Source organism: Rhinopithecus bieti, unplaced genomic scaffold (genome assembly GCF_001698545.2).
Source record: "Rhinopithecus bieti isolate Rb0 unplaced genomic scaffold, ASM169854v2 scaffold_46101, whole genome shotgun sequence".
Taxonomy (NCBI): Eukaryota; Metazoa; Chordata; class Mammalia; order Primates; family Cercopithecidae; genus Rhinopithecus; species Rhinopithecus bieti.
The window spans coordinates 46877-63729 of NW_016819049.1; the positions used below are offsets into that span (position 1 = coordinate 46877).

Consider the following 16853-nt stretch of genomic DNA (forward strand, 5'->3'; position numbering starts at 1 on the left):
GCTTTCTTTTATACCATTGGGTAGCCATCCTTACAGAGACTAATGATGGCTGCTGCTGCTGCTGCTGATGGTTATCATTATTATTATAAGTTCATTAAAATGAACCATAGAAAAAACTTGGGATCCAGACTTCTCCAATTAGTGGTAACTATAGTTGGGGCTTAGATCCTGGGTCAGGATGAGTGCCCAGTGCTGTCAGCACTGACCAGAATTTATTTAACTTCACAAATATAGGCTCTTTTGACTTGTCCCAGCTTTATTCTTCAATCTACAAACTTTATTATGACTCTCTCCTTCCCTGCCCTTGAATTGAACTTATAATATAGACCTAATCATCTGTACTTACCTATATTCTACAAGTTTGATTTCCAAAAGTGGCCTAGAATTCTAGTTCAATCCAGAGTATTCTCTAGAAATCTAAGGAAACTGAGCCTTTTCTTAATCTTGTCTGGACTTGGGGTGGCAAATACCAAAATAATGATATTTTATTTTGTATGCTGGAAGGGTACTATTTCTTCAAGGGGAGATTGGGATAAAAGAGAGATGTCTTTGTTGTCAAAAATGATTTACTCCTTCCTAAGATTTTGTCCTCATTAATTTTCTTAAAGCTGCCTGTCAGTTGATTAAAAGCCTCTTCCGCTGCAATTATCTTAAAGTTGACTTCTGCGATGTGGCACAAAGCATCTATCCTCAAAAAGTTATTTTCTTCAGAACATTGTAGGAAAGGGGGGAGGGGTATAGGAGAAGTAAGAAGTGTCTCTGCGATTTGTCAGAGAAGGGAGGGGGGCAAGATAAAAAATTAAAAATAACACTAGAACTGCAGTCAAAGCCATTCATTTAGGAAATTTTTCCATGACAGATTCACCAACTCTGACAGTGTCTTTCCTCCGTGGCCTCTTAGTAGAGTGCAGTCTATGCTGCATTTTATTCTATTCACTCAAAAAAACTGTATTGAGCCCCTATCATTGGTCTAGGAATGCAGCAGTGAACAAGATGGACATAGTCCCTTCCTCTGTAGTGTGTCCATGTGCGATGCCTGGCTTCTTCTGGTCTTTTCACTGCCATCTCCCCAGCCCTCACTGTGCTTAGCTGCGGGAGGCATGCAACATTTGCTTCCTAAGTGTGTGTTACTTTGAAATCTCGTGTGCCCTGGGTTTCTCTGCATGTTCTCACATGTGCACCCTGCTCACCATCACTATCACTGTGACAGCCCGTTACTCAGCACGCCCTAATTGAATCAAAGTACTAATGAGATAATCCTGAAAATAAGGAGCATCTTACTCATTTCCACGATGTTTTCTTTTTTTGTTTTTGAGACGGAGTTTTGCTCTTGTTGCACAGGCTGGAGTGCAATGGCACGATCTCGGCTCATTTCAACCTCTGCCTCCCGGGTTCAAGTGATTTTCCTGCCTCAGCCTCCCGAGTAGCTGGGATTACAGGTGCATGCCACCATCCCGGCTAATTTTTGTATTTTTAGTATAGAGACAGGGATTCACCATGTTGGTCAGGCTGGTCTTGAACTCCTGACCTCGTGATCTGCCTGCCTCGGCCTCCCAAAGTGCTAGAATTACAGACTTGAGTCACCGTACCTGGCCTCGTTTCCACAATTCTAACCAATATCAGTGAATTTCTCCGGGTTCTAGTCTCAGCACACAGACATGATGGGAGGTTCCCAGTAGATAGTTTAAAAAGTGAAAGGCAAAACATCCTTTTTTTCAAGAATTGGTAGGAAAATCAATTAATACATTTGTAAAAGCTGAAAGTATTTAATATAATCCCTGTCCTGAACAGAGAAATACTACTGCGTCCACACACAAACACACACACACACACACACACACACAAATGGATCAAGCAAAATATATGGAAGCATTCTTTTATCCAAGGTGAATCTCTAGAACTCATTAGACCATTTCCTTTGAGATGTAGAAAGCCACAGAAGTTCAAGAACTTGTGTTGTGCTCTGTGCCCAGAGATGTGGAAACCAGAGTAATTGCTTTCTATTTATTTATTTTTTTATTTATTTTTTGAGATAGAGTTTCTCTCTGTTGCCCAGGCTGGAGTGCAGTGGCGTAATCGCAACTCACTGCAACATCTGCTGCCCAGGTTCAAGCAATTCTCCTGCCTCAGCCTCCCGAGTAGCTGGGATTACAGGCACCTGCCACCGCACCTGGCTAATTTTGTATTTTAGTAGAGATGGGGTTTCACCATCTTGGTCAGGCTGGTCTTGAACACCTGACCTTGTGATTCACCCACCTCGGCCTCCCAACGTGTTGGGATTACAGGCATGAGCCACCATGCCGAGCCTATTTGTTTAAAAATTTTTTTTAAGAGACAGGATCTCACCCACGCTGGAATGCAGTGGCACGATCATACCTCACTGTAAATTTTAATAACTGGGCTTAAGCAATCCTCCCACCTCAGCCTCCCAAGAAGCTGGGATTAGAGGCATTGCCACCATGCCTGGCTATTTGTTTGGAGACATGCAGATCCTGCTTTGTTGGCTAGGTTGGTCGAACTCGTGGCATCAGGTGATCTTCCCATCTCGGCCACCCAGAGTCCTGGCCATTAAAGGCAGGAGCCATCACGCCCAGCAAGTATAATTTCTGGGAATTCCGGAAGCTGTGAATGCCTCAGTATTTCTTTAAGCACGGAAGTAGATTCCTCAGCTGAAGTAATGTCTGTGCTTTGATCCTAATGGCCAGGCGTGGCCTTTGGAAAGCAGCGGGCCAATTGAAAAATAAAAAGCTTGTCTTCTGACTGTCCTTGGGGTCTCCTTGAGGAACAAATGAACAAGACAAAGTTTATAGGACTCAGCAAATCATAGGAGGTTGCCTAGAAATGCCTTGAAGGCAGCACATTGTAACACATAGTAACAAAGGGCAACAAATTTGAACAAGTTAAAAAAAAAACAAAAAACACTGTTTGTGGTTTGCCCTTTTTTTCTGCTGGGAGAAAGCTTTGGTTTGGATGCGTGCAATCTAGGCAGATTTGTTCCTGCTTCAAAGGGAGAGAGTTAGGTGACTTGGTATTTTGATTTTTTAAAAAATTTCCAAACAAAGCTATGATTTGGGTTTTTAAATAATAATTTTAGGCCGGGCGCGGTGGCTCAAGCCTGTAATCCCAGCACTTTGGGAGGCCGAGATGGGCGGATCACAAGGTCAGGAGATCGAGACCATCCTGGGTAACACAGTGAAACCCCGTCTCTACTGAAAATACAAAACGCTAGCCGGGCGAGGTGGCGGGCGCCTGTAGTCCCAGCTACTCGGGAGGCTGAGGCAGGAGAATGGCGTGAACCCGGGAGGCGGAGCTTGCAGTGAGCCGAGATCCGGCCACTGCACTCCAGCCTGGGCGACAGAGCGAGACTCCGTCTCAAAAAATAATAATAATGATAATCACTTTAAAAATTGGGTGCACTGGCCAGGCGCGGTGACTCATGCCTGTAATCCTGGTACTTTGGGAGGCTGAGGTGGGTGGATCACCTGAGATCGGGAGTTCAAGACCAGCCTGACCAACATGGAGATACTCCGTCTCTACTAAAAATACAAAACTAACTGGGGTTGGTGGTGCATGCCTGATATCCCAGCTACTCGGGAGGCTGAGGCAGGAGAATCGCTTGAACCCAGGAGGCAGGGGGTGCAGTGAGCCAATTTCGTGCCACTGCACTCCAGCCTGGGCAACAAGAGCAAAACTCCATCTCAAAAAAAAAAAAAAAATGGGTGCACCGCCTGTGAGTTAGCCTTGCTCTGTCAGAACAGTAAAAATTTAAAAATAATAAAAATTGGCAGGGCATGGTGGTTCACGCCTGTAATCCCAGCACTTTGGGAGGCCGAGGCAGATCACAAGATCAGGTGATCGAGACCATCCTGACCAAGATGGTGAAACCCCATCTCTACTAAAAATATAAAAATTAGCCAGGCGCGGTGGCAGGTGCCTGTAATCCCAGCTACTCAGGAGGCTGAGGCAGGAGAATGGCATAAACCTGGGAGGCGGAGCTTGCAGTGAACCGAGATCGCACCACTGCACTCCAGCCTGGGCGACAGAGTGTGACTCCATCTCAAAAAATAAAAAATAATAATAATAAAAATTATAAAAATTACATCACCGTTCTGTGAATTCTGAATTCCAACATAGAATATAAAGGTTTGGAGAGAGTAAAAGAATTAAAGTTTTTAAAAAGCAATCAGACTTTCCTAGAGGTGAAGAAACTCAGTAACTCATTAATCTAAGCAGATCAACAGCTGAAAAAGAAGAAAAAGATGGCCAAGGTATCGGTCCCACTGCCACTCTAGGATATGTGCATTTCTCAGCCTGTGACGAGATGTGTAGCCATCCATTTCCAATGGAAAGGTCAGCTGTCTCTTAGCATCTGCTTTCTATTGATTTTTCCCTCTTCTCAGTTGATTCTCTTCTAGTAACCCTCACTAAAACCTTAAAGCCTCCTTAATTCCCATCATTATCCAGAAGGCATTTTTCCTCTTCACAGTTCCTTTCTTCCTCAAAGCCCCCTTGCTTTGCACCTTGCACCTTTTCCCACAGCTCTTCTAGCCTCAGTTTCCAATTTTCCCCTTCAGCCAGCTTCCATTGTCTTAAAGAAGATCTGCTAACTGCACTTGACCTCTGGCCACCACTGCGAGGTTTTAGCTTTACAGATGATGAGATTCCCAAATGTAAACAAAATAACCACAAAGTTTTTCTTTTAACTTCTTATCTGGGCTGATCTGAACAGTGCCGTTTGCTGCTTGAACTACTGGTCTGAGTTTTATTGGCATGCAGTAGGGGAAGAAAAAAAACGACCATCTTGTTGAGGACTGCAATACCTTTTTCCTCTTCGTTTTAAAAGGATGGAGAAGAAGGTTTCCCAATGACCTCCTGGCTCCCTCTCATTCTTTTCCTGTCTATCTTTGAACAAGGAACAAGACACTTTTAGTTTTGATCTGAACTGTTTTCTTTTGCTCTCACTTCCTATTAGTTAGAGTTTGAGGGGTAGAGAGGCAAGCGGTACAAGAGATTTTCTTGGACACCAGAAGTGGAGCGATCATTATCTTCTACTCCCTTAGAACCACAAATATCTTGGCAACCAGACTCATTCCCTATTGACATGCTGAGACTGCACTAACTCTAAGAAATTTCTTCTTTCTAGCATATTGATTCTATTTCCCTTCATAGATGTTAGACAGAAATGAGAACAGTCTACCTTGGGAAGAGGGGTTGCTGTCAGCATTCGTCATATACCAGGGAAGAGCTGTAGTGGAGATAGGTGAAACCAGGACTCGTCAATCATGAATCAGCAGCTGGGTTTTGTACTCAGCCACACAGAGGGTCCCCTCTTCTTGATAATCCCTCCAGTGTAGTAGAATTTGGTGGTGTAGCTGCACAGCATGTCTCTTGTGTCAGAGAGAAGAGTGGGGGACAGGGTGGGTGTTCAGCAGGCCACCCAAGGTTGGTTCTGAACATCCCATGGGGAGCTTCAGGGCACCCGACTAGTATTAAGGAAACCTTTACTAGAGATGTTTTTAGGGTGTCTGTACATGAAGACCAGAGCCATCTCTTATACTGTCTTTGTCAGTACTGATGACCTTTGGGTTTACAGAGCCAGTCTCCATGGAAATCTAAAAGGGGACTCACAACTCACCCAGTCTCTGGGTTAGAAAGACTAATGACCAAAACCATAAACGGTTTGGGATTAGCAGAGCTAGGTAACCATCTGTCAGTACTGAGAAACTTGTCCAGATAGTCTCTCATCTGTGGGGCTAATCGTGAGAGATATTTCCCCTCAGCGAGGTGGACTGAGAGCTGTTCAGCTTTGGCCAGGGAAAGGGGTGGACGCTACATCTCTGGGTGCTTTTCAAAATGGGCCAGATTCTCATTGTTCAAGGGTCCATTAGTTTTGGACATGTGTGAAATGAGGATGATTGGACCAGATGATCTCTCAGCCTATGGATCAGTGATTAACGTCCCATCCTGCACCCTCCGTGCCCTCCTCCCCTCTGTACGTCTTGCCCTCATCTCCCTTCTTCCCACACCACACTAGAGTGTGCTAAGCAAGCAAGTGCTTATCAAGATCCAGGAGGCTGGTGATCTTTATGTGGCATTTTCTGGCTTCCTGCCACAAAGCAGGATTTAGCCTAATACCCAAACATGGGAGGAGATGTGCACTTGAGAACTGCCCTTTCGGCACTGTTTAAGGACTTGAGCATGAGGGAGTGCCATAACTGAAGGACAGATTGATGCCCCCATGATTCCTGCAGCTGCAGAAGTTGGGAAGTGGTTAGCAACAACCCGGGAGTCTCAACATTTCATTACTTCTCTCCAATCCGTCTGTGACCTTGTCTCACCTAAGCTGGGTTCATCTGTCATATTGGCGTCGCGAGGGTTTTGTCCCCAAAGGAAGTTCCTATACTAAGAAGCAAATAGATAATATTTGCCTGTTAATCCCTCTGCAGCAGTAAATGATAAAAGGTAAATTTGTGACATATGAGAGGCTTGTTTATTACTTCCTGGTCTGGAACATTTCTAGGAAAGAGGTCTTTTATTCTTCTGTTTCAGACCCCCATTTAAAAACCCCAGCACAGCAACTTAAGCATCTGATGACTAAAGTCTTATTATTCTCCTCCTTGTAGGGCTACTTTCTCTGGCCCTTTTTCCCCATTCCCTACAATTATAAATTATTGTAGTTTTAGGGGAGACTTTGTTGTGAGGCCCATGTAGAACTACCACAGGCTCAAAATCAAGGTGCTCTCCTCATGCACCCATTGAAGTTAACCCTCATCCCTCCTTAACTCTGCATGTGCTCTGCTCACACCATCTGACCTTTGGAGAAGGAAAACTAAACAGATTAAGTGATCCCAGCCACAATTGTCTAATCACACCCACATTGTCCTTTTAGTGTTAAATGGCAAGTTCTATTTAACCACAAAGTCTATAGGTTGGACAGAAACTATTGGTTATCTTCTGAGAAGGTGAAAATCTCCATGAGAAAGAATAAAGGCACCACACCTCATTGCTTGATTTAAAGGCAAAACATTGATTAGGTGCAAAGGAGAAAGAGTGGTATTACCATCTCCGTGCCCATTCAACCAGTGAGGCTGAATGGAGAATAGCAGCCATGAATTTGTTTGAGACTCCTGCCAGCCAGGAGGAGATGATCCAAAGGCCAAGCAGCCACACTCCAGATGACTACAAGAGAAATTCATTAACATCATTGGGTTCTTTTTTAATAGTCTCCTCAGTTAGAGCAAAGATTTAAGGAGCCCTAATGAATTCCTTACATTTGGAGTTGAGTCCTACAGGAAGGGTGTAGGAGGTTCCTAATGCAGCTGCCACAGGGCAGTCAGTGCTGTGCCTCAAACCTGAACCAATTCCATGTCTGTAAAAGGCCCATTTGACCTCAGGACCATAGCTAGGCCATTCTGGAAGAGAACCATCAGCTACCTGGGCACATTTCTCAGTACCACAACACCTGGAAAATTACTAATAACAAGATTCTATTTGTGTGTGTGTCAGTATATTGAGGACACGTGCTGCTGTCTTCTCCCTTCTGGAGGCTGTCCTGTCCAAGGCCTTTCAGATAGGCACCCAAGGCACATGAGCATGTGTTCTCAGATCCAGGGCTGCTTATCACTTGGTTTGCATAGATGGAATGGACCCTTAGTTCAGACTCAATCATCCCTCCCTGCCTTCCTCCCTTTCTGCCTTCATCCCTCATCAGGATAGTCAGAAAAATGATCATTATTGTACCACTCTAAGTTCACTTTATGAATATTACTGTCTAAACCACATGCTCATTTGTTTTCTCTTTTTTCCCCTTCTGTCAACCCTAGGGGCAGGTAAAGGCAGATGAAATGAAGTTCATATTTGATAGATTAAAAACTGGGGAAGCAAGAAGGGAAATAAACTCCAGTTTATAGAGTTTCAGCTTCCTGTTGTTTTCATAGGCCCTGATGACCGTTTGTGAAGACTCAGATGCAGGTTCCTGGTTACAATAATAGCAGTTACTATTTAGGAGCTTGCACCGTGGCAGGCATTTTATACATCATCTCTTCTAATCTCCCAAATTATTTGAATGTGTATGTTTGTTCTAAGTTGAGATCTAGAGATTTTGTTTTGCAGTGGCATCAGGACTCAAACCCAAGTCTTATTGACTCTAGAGCCCATATCTTTTATTCTTCTACTGACCTGCCCCTATCTCTGATTACGTTGCTTCTAAAACATGTCAGAGAGTGGCCAAAGAGACTGTGAGGCCATATTTTACCTTCAGCCCAAACCCTACATACTCAGAAAATATGCCGCTCAGAAAATATTAGCTTGGAAAAAGAGAAACAATCAATTTAATGGTGATTTATATAAGCTAGAAACAAGTTGTGTGCCTGAATGTTCACGATTCCCCTCTGCTGCGCTCCCTCCATCTTAATGCACCATTTAGGTTTCCTTAACAGTAACAGTTTTAACATTGCTTTTAATTAGATGAATTAAGAATGTTCTCTGATGTTATCACTCCCTCCCGCCCCCCTATCACCTCCAATTCCCCATTGCTGTGAGAGCACTGTGATTTCCATGGTAACAGTACTACCAGCCAAGGCTGATGCTCACTGGTTGGCCTGGTCAGAGGAAAGTTATGGGCAGTCCATCCTGGTATGGTGGGCTCTATGGGGCTTTCCAGGGAGTTAATTTAAAAGCAACAAAGTTAGCTAGAAGGCTCGAAGGAGAGCGCATTATTAGAGCCATAGAGTCCCCTAGTATTTCTTAAAAGAGACCTAGCTCTCCCCACAAATGAGAGAATGCCATCTCTCCTGCTGCCCCAAGTTCTCAGGCATGAGTTAAGAGTCATCCTGTTCGAAAACCAAACACCTCATGTTCTCACTCATAGTCAGGAATTGAACAATTAGATCACTTGGACACAGGAAGGGGAACATCACACACCGGGGCCTGTCATGGGGTAGGGGGACGGGGAAGCGATAGCATTAGGGGATATACCTAATGTAAATGACGAGTTAATAGGTGCAGCACACCAACATGGCACATGTATACATACGTAACAAACCTGCACATTGTGCACATATACCCTAGAACTTAAAGTATAATAATAAAAAATATATATATATGGAAAAAAAAAAAGAGTCATCCTGTTCCCAGCCTCACCACCTCCTTTCCTCCCTGTAATTTGTTTCTCCCTGGATTTTGTTATTCTTGGTAACAAATTGTTTCTCCTCCCATTCTCTTTTTTCCCTCTTTTCCTCTACCTAGAGAGTTTTCAACGTCCTTTACCCGATGCCTGCCGACCAGCGGAGACATGTCAGTATCAACTCTGCCCGTTGGCTGCCTGAGCCAGGGCTTGGCCTGGCTTATGGTACTAACAAAGGAGACCTGGTGATCTGCCGACCAGAGTAAGTGGCTTAAAGTGTGGGAGTTGAGGGATCATTGGGGCCGATGACTGGGGTAATCAGTATTCACCAACTGGGGTCTTTTAGATGGGAAATGTCAATCCATCTAGAGCCTGCCTCATTCTCAGCGCCACTCCTTAAAGGGCCCTCTTCCCACAGGGGCTGGTAGGATTAGCTCCCCATTTCACATTTCATCCAGAGACTGATTTAGTGATCGTGTTTTCTTGAATCTAAAGGGAGTAGTTTTTTGTCTTTGTTTTCCCTTGTTCTCTGGTTTCCTAGTGATACTAAAGTTTCTCTGCAGTCAAAAGCATAGATATCAAAGATTCTTTTTTAAACCCTGTTAGAAAAATTCAACAGTTGGTCTTGGATTTGAGTAAATGCCATAGACTTTAACTTAAAAAGTATTGGAAATAGGTATTGTTGAAACCCTAAATGGTTAAGCCACTGATCTCTAATAGCTGGATTCTGTCTTGCGTGTTTTCCTTTCTGCTTGGAGCTCTAGCTTATACTAGTGAAAGCAGACTGAAAAGCTCAATTTGGGGCTGGGCACGGTGGCTCACGCCTGTAATCCCAGCACTTTGATAGGCTGAGGCGGGCACATCACGAGCTCAGGAGATTGAGACCATCCTGGTCAACATGGTGAAACCCCATCTCTCCTAAAATACAGTTAGCCGGGCGTTGTGGCACGTGCCTGTAAGTCCCAGCTACTCGGGAGGCTGAGGCAGGGGAATCGCTTGAACCTGGGAGGCAGAGGTTGCAGTGAGCCGAGATCATGCCATTGCACTCCAACCTAGCGACAGAGTGAGACTCCGTCTCAAAAAAAAAAAGAAAAGAAAGAAAGAAAAAGAAAAGAAAAGCTCAATTTATAGTCAAAGCAATTATTATCTGGTCTTGAAGTAGGGAGTAGGAGGGGATTTGTGTCTGAAGTCCTGATGACACCCCTTCCCCTTCCTCTGGCTTTATGGAGGTCAGGGTTTCTCCAGGCATTCATTCACTAGAGACCCTGGGAGTCAGCCGGGTCTGTCATCAGTTTCCAGCCCCAGCCAGGTGGAGAGTGTGAAGCTCTGCTTCACTGCAGGTCAGGCTGATTGCTGCGTGGGACGCTGCAAGGTTCCAGTCAACTAAATGCCACTTCTGCCTCCAGGCTGTCCTCATGTTGACCTCCACCTGGTGCACAGTCTTTTCCCAGAGTGTTCTGCAGATCACAGAGTGTGGTGTGACAGTTCCAGCAGGGTCTCTGGTTATCAGAAGTGGGAAGTGTCCGTGTTGCGTTTTGATGGGACCCTTGATCGTTTCTCCTAAAGGATGTACTTGGGTCAGCTCCTGTGGCCTGGTAGGGAACTGCTGATTGGGTCCTTATCGCTGATTAGGCTGAGTTAGCTCAGTGGCCCAGGAGAAAGGAAACCTGGTTCTTGGGGCAGCTCTTGCATTCCATTTTGAATTTTTTTAGCCCCTCCCAAAGACAGACTACTGTCTAAGCCTAGCCTGGTCAGGCTGCGCTTGGAGCTGCAAGAATGTTTTGTGTTGCAAGCCACTTGCTCCAGAGAACATCTTTCACCATCTCCAAAGCGTCCAGAGAGCATTTTCATTATCTCTTTGGGTCTCTCAGTTTCTGCCCTTTCTCTGGCCTGTCCGTAGTCCCAGGATGTGTCCTGAAATATTCCTTTTCCCCAAAGCACATGACACTGATTGTCTTACCTCTTTTCTTAACAGTTCATAAGAGGAATCTAATAAGCATCTTTTCCAAAACTGGCACAGAATTCTGGACTATGATTCTACTCTTACTTACACCTCAGTTACAAGTCTTTCTTTCCCTGTTTCTCCGAGACCTCTTTCCTCAGGAGTGTTGTTTTGTCTATGGCTTCCACCGCTAACTTTTGTCCCAGCCAAATTTCTAGTCCTCTCCCTTGCAAAAATAATCTACGCCCAGTTTGTTGTGGCCTCACAGAGGTTTTTATGTCTGAAACCCCAGCCTACCTACTTTGTGTCAGTCACAGTCACCTCAGCCAAATATGAAGCTGACTTTGGTTTCTGTTTTCTCTTTTCTCCCCATGTGTTGTCCAGCATCCCAGAGTCTCAGCTGACCTAAGCCATCTTGGGCTGCCTGGGGAACTCTCTTACCCACCAGGAACTCAAGCCTCTTCCCTGAGTGACATGGCATTAGCTTTGGACACATTGAACAGTGTCCCGTCACAGACCAAGTTGTGTTGGACTAAGAGAAAACTAGTTTAGCCCATTTTTTTTGGGTACTGTTTGTCCTGACTTCTTGGGTCAGGTTGGCAAATGCCTCAAGCCTTAGGGCCCAAAATGTAAGGGTACCGTATAAACTGGATATGGACATGACTGAAGTTCTTCCAAGCTTAGGCAAGGAAGACTGTGTGTGAGCAATAGACACCTAAGGAAGTTAAAACTCCTCTGAGGCCTCCTAACAGATTGATGACGGAACTAGAATTCCTCACTTTCCTATCCAGAGCCCTTTTCACTCAAAAACCCCTTTAAAATTCTGACGCAAGCAATGTACTGTCTTCCACAGAAAAATATGCCACAAGAACACACACATACTTTTGTAACTCTTTAAGACCTCAGGTAAACAATGCAGCTTTGGATCGTGTTGAGACATTTCAGCAGGTCAGCATAGATGCAGGGGAATGAGGGGATCAGTGAGCACGTTCATGTCTTTTGAGCAGTCTACGGATGAGTCGTCTCCCGTCTCAAATGAGGAGAACAAATAGGGAAGTAGGAGCTCAGGGTTCTTGTGTTTCTCATAGGCAGCTGCCTATCCCTGGGTGATACAGCTCCCTGGCACACCCATTCCCAAGGGCACAGGATCCAGCCAGCCAGCTGGGCCAAGATTGTAGCCCTCCCTCCAAAACAGGTGGCTGTCTGCCTTTGTCCCAGGCACAGGCAGCTGCACCCCATTTTGTGCTCTCAATACTGCTCTTGATTTCTCCTCCATTGTCTTCGCCTCAGCACTCTCTCCAAGCATAAAGACAGAGGAACAAGTTCCTTGGGCATCTCTTGGTGGTACTAAAACCCCACTTGGCAGTAGACTAAGGCCTTCAAAAATTCTCATCTCTCCAAAAGAAGGAATTCTTAGGACAGGCAAGAAGACAAACAACTGGCCAGTCAGCCACTCTACAAAGCCATCCCAGGGGCTGATAACGCAGTCACCCCGCCCTTCCTAGCAGTGAGGCGCTCCCTCCTCCTCTGCTCCCCTACCTGCACTTTGTCCAAGCTGCTGCTGTGCCTCTGGCTGCCTGCCAGCCAGCCAGCACCCCCACTGATAACCATGGGGGGTGTGAAGTGCCAGGTTGATATGAGGGGGTGCTTGCTTACTTCCGGCCTCATAAACCAGCCCTACAAATGGAGCAGGGGGAGGTGCTGGCAGAAAGTCCACTGCTTCTCAGAGTCAGCTTAAAGGACAGAATCAGGGAACTCAGGGCAGAAGAGAGGTGGGCTGAGACTATGGGCATCTGGCCTGTTGGCCAACTATGGGGCTCCTGACAAGGCCCCAGCTCTGTCCCTTCTGTAATCATGGTAATTAGAGTCAAGTATCATCACCCAGGGAGGGGAAAGCATGCCTCCGAATCAAAAGGGAGCCAAAATTGCCGTGGAAACCACGTCTTTCAGGCAAGGCTCTAAGAGCCAGGTGCTAGCTCTTTCCCGTGCTGCAGAGACACCAGGCATCTTTGGTCTGATCCTCTGCAGCCATGTCACTGATAGATGAAAGAAGAATGTTATTGAAGGGAATGGTCCCTAGAAGTTGGGAAGTTCACAGCCAGAAGTTCTGTGGAGAGAGCATTGTGACCACTGTGAGAGCTCAGGTCTGTTCAGGGAGCCCTGGAAGGTCTCAGCATGAGGAAGTGGTTGAGCCAGGCCCAGAAGCACAGCTTCCAGATGCTGTGGAGGAAGCCAGGTGTGAGGTGGAAGCGCGCTGGAAAGGCTGGCCCTGATTGGACTTCCCAGCCTTCCTCCTCCCTTCGTGTGTTTGTCTAGCTCCCAGGAAGAACCCAGAGCAAACAGTGACTCATTCACCCTCACTGAGACCCAAGAAGACAACAGGACATGTTGGGATCATTCTTTAGCTCACAGACAGTCAGTGACAGTGGGTATTGAAAGCTAAGAGTTTCAGGCTGGGCACGGTGGCTCACGCCTGTAATCCCGGCATTTTGGGAGGCCGAGGTGGGCGGATCACCTGAGGTCAGGAGTTCGAGACCAGCCTGGCCAACATGGTGAAACCCCATCTCTACTAAAAATACAAAAATTAGCCAGGCATGGTGGCGGATGCCTGTAATCCCAGCTACTCAGGAGGCTGAGGCAGGAGAATCGCTCGAACCCGGGAGGCAGAGGTTGTGGTGAGCCGAGATCACACCATTGCACTCCAGCCTGGGCAACAAGAGTGAAACTCCATCTCAGAAAAAAAAAAAAAAAGCAAGCTAAGAGTTTCAGTAGCCAGAGAGGGCGTCTCCAACTCTATCCTTGGTACAGTGCCTAGAATTGAAACCAAATCCATGAGCTCATTGTAGTCCAGCTCTCTGACCACAGAAAGTAAAGCAAATCCTGGCTTAGAATTAGACCTGTGTGTGGGGAGCAGAAAGGATTGGGATGGGGAGGCATAGTGGAGCAACACATCTGAGACAGGAAGTATGGCCCCTGTTCTGTTGGCAGTGGACCTCTTCAATCAATAGCCAAGGTCACAGCCCTGAGCCGAGGATGCTCTGTGCTGCTGCCTGGATGGAAAGCATTCAAGGGGACCTTTTGGCCACCAGCATTATGCTGACAGTCTCAGCTCAGACAGCAGGCCTTCTTGTGGCCTCTTTTCTGAGATAGGAAGGAACGTTCCGGGTCAGGAAGTACGTGGTTTGTTGTAGGTCTGATGTGAACAGTTTGTTGTCACTAACCAGCCCTGGCTAGCAAGAATTCCAGAAGAGGGATTTGGTGGGGACCCATGTGGTATTGCAACCTGTCAGTACATCTTGACAAGTTTGTAAATCAGTCTTCCTGGCAGCCAGCTTCACATAGTATCTAATACAGACAGGATTTGCTCACCAAAAACAGTGATGAGTTTGTTTTTGGAGGCCTCTTCTGTTACTTCTGACCATTTACCTCTTCCATAATGTAAGGTAGCCTTTTCTCACCTTTGCGCTCTAATGCCCATCTGGTTCTCAGATAATCCCCAAACCCCACAAAAATGGCTGTGTAGAAGAGGAAGGATAAACAGTTGGCCCTTGGTATCTGCAGGTTCCACATTCATGGATTCAACAAACCATAAATCAAAAATATTTTTGGAAAAAATAAAACAGTGAAAATTAACAGTACAATTAGGCTGGGAACGGTGGCTCACACCTATAATCCCAGTACTTTGGGAGGCTAAGGTAGGCAGATTTTTTAGCCCCCGAAATTTGAGACCCAGGCCCTGGGGCCCAACATGGTGAGAACCCCTGTCTCTAGGCAAAAAAAAAAAAAAAAAAAAAAAAATAATTAGCCAGTCGTGGTGAGGCACGCCTGTAATACCAGCTACTCAGGAGGCTGAGGTAGGAGAATCACCTGAGCCCAGGGAAGTTAGGGCTATAGTGAGCCATGATCACACCACTGCACTTCAGACTGGGCAACAGAGTGAGACCCTGTCTCAAAAACGAAAGGAATACAAATAGACAATACAGTATAATAACTATCTGCATAATTTACATTGTATTAGTGCAAGTAATCTAGAGATGATTTTAAGTATATAAAAGGATATGGATAGGTTGTGTAGTAGGGACTTGAGCGTGCATAGATTTTGGTGTCCACAGGGGGTCTTGGAACCAATTCCCCAAAGATACCAAAGGACAACTGTACTGCTTTTTAAAGAGGTGGCCTTTGGAATTACACCAACTCCACAGCCTGACAGGCCCCTGGAGCCTGGGAGAGGTTTACTACAGGGCAGTGAAAGGAAGAGTACTTTTGTTTGGCTGTGGCTCTTTCCCTTCAAAGAAGCAAGTAGTATTCTGGCAGGTAAAGCCTAATCATAGTTACCCACTAAAGACAGATTTGGGCTGGGCGTGGTGGCTCACGCCTGTAATCCCAGCACTTTGGGAGGCCCAGGTGGGAAGATCATTTGAGCCCAGGAGTTCAAGATAAGCCTGGGCAACATAGTGAGACCCCATCTGAAAAAATTTTTTTTAAATTTTTAAAATTTTAAAAAGACCGATTTGGGCTGGGCACAGTTGCTCATGCCTGTAATCCTAGCACTTTGGGAGGCCAAGGTGGGCAGATCACTTGAGGTCAGGAGTTTGACACCAGCCTGGCCAACATGGTGAAACCCTGTCTCTACTAAAAATATAAAAATTAGCTGGCCATAGTAGCACACACCTGTAATCTCAGCTGCTCGGGAGGCTGAGGCAGGAGAATCGCTTGAATCCAGGAGGCAGAGGTTGCAGTGAACTGAGATCATGCCACTGCACTCTAGCCTGGGCATCAGAGTGAGACTCCATCTCAGAAAAAAAGGCAGATTTGGAGGCTCAGTGTCTGGTTTTGTTGCCTTTTACCTGAGGCAGTACAGCCTCCTGGGACCTCCTGGAATACAGTCCCTCGTCATCCAGGCCCTACTGGGTCTCTGTCCTAGCCAACACCCATGTTTAGGAAGGAAGCACCTCACAGCCTCCTATAATCCACTCACTTGGGGATGTTTGCTCTTTATGGAGGTAAGTTCTGTTGTTAAAGGAGGGTGATCTAGGCCTCTAGGTTAAATAGCTCAGGCTACCCCAGGGGCAAGAGCCTGCACTGTCTTTGTTCCTGAGGCCTCTGCTTTTCTTTTCTTTTCTTTTCTTTTCTTTTTTTTTTTTTGAGACAGTCTCACATTGTCGCCCAGGCTGTAGTACAGTGGCGCAATCTCAGCTCACTGCAACCTCTGTCTCCCGGTTCAAGCGATTCTCCCTCAGCCTCCCGAGTAGCTGATACTATAGGCGTGTGCCACCATACCCAGCTAATTTTTATATTTTTAGTAGAGATGGGGTTTCACAGAGTTGGCCAGGATGGTCTTGATCTCTTGACCTTGTGATCTGCCCACCTCGGCCTCCCAAAGTGCTGGGATTACAGGCGTGAGCCACTGGCACCCAGCCAAGGTCTCTCTTTTAAAGACTAGGCATGCCCATTGGGCAGAGCTGTCCATGGCACTATATCTCTCCAGTGGGCCTCAGATTTGCCATCTTAGTTCCTTTCTCTGTGTCTGAAGAATACTCAGGACCCACTGCCTGTATCTGTTGTTGCTGTTTTTTAGCTGTTTCTTAGCTCCAAGGAGGAGCCAGTTAGGCTAGTAAGGGGGAAAGGAGAAGCTAAACCCACCATTCCAGCCATTTAGGCTATTAGAGATTTGTCTGAATTGCCCCAGCACTGAGCATCCTGATGAAGCCACAGCTCTGGTCTTGGTCTCAGCTCAGCCCCAGGAGAGAGAAAGGATGGGCAGCCACAGTCCACAAAGCCAGGAGT

The 16853-nt window shown here is 46.0% G+C and overlaps 1 protein-coding gene across 1 annotated transcript in view; it reads left to right on the forward strand.

The window, feature by feature from the left end:
• The window catches only part of LOC108519226 (activating molecule in BECN1-regulated autophagy protein 1-like), a gene marked incomplete at its 5' end in the record, with an annotated part of 48563 nt that overhangs the window by 16553 nt on the left and 15157 nt on the right, over nucleotides 1–16853 (forward strand). The window contains one exon of the mRNA XM_017858064.1: nucleotides 9247–9386. Within this exon, the coding sequence (XP_017713553.1) occupies nucleotides 9247–9386 (140 nt within the window). The remainder of the gene's footprint in view (nucleotides 1–9246; nucleotides 9387–16853) is intronic.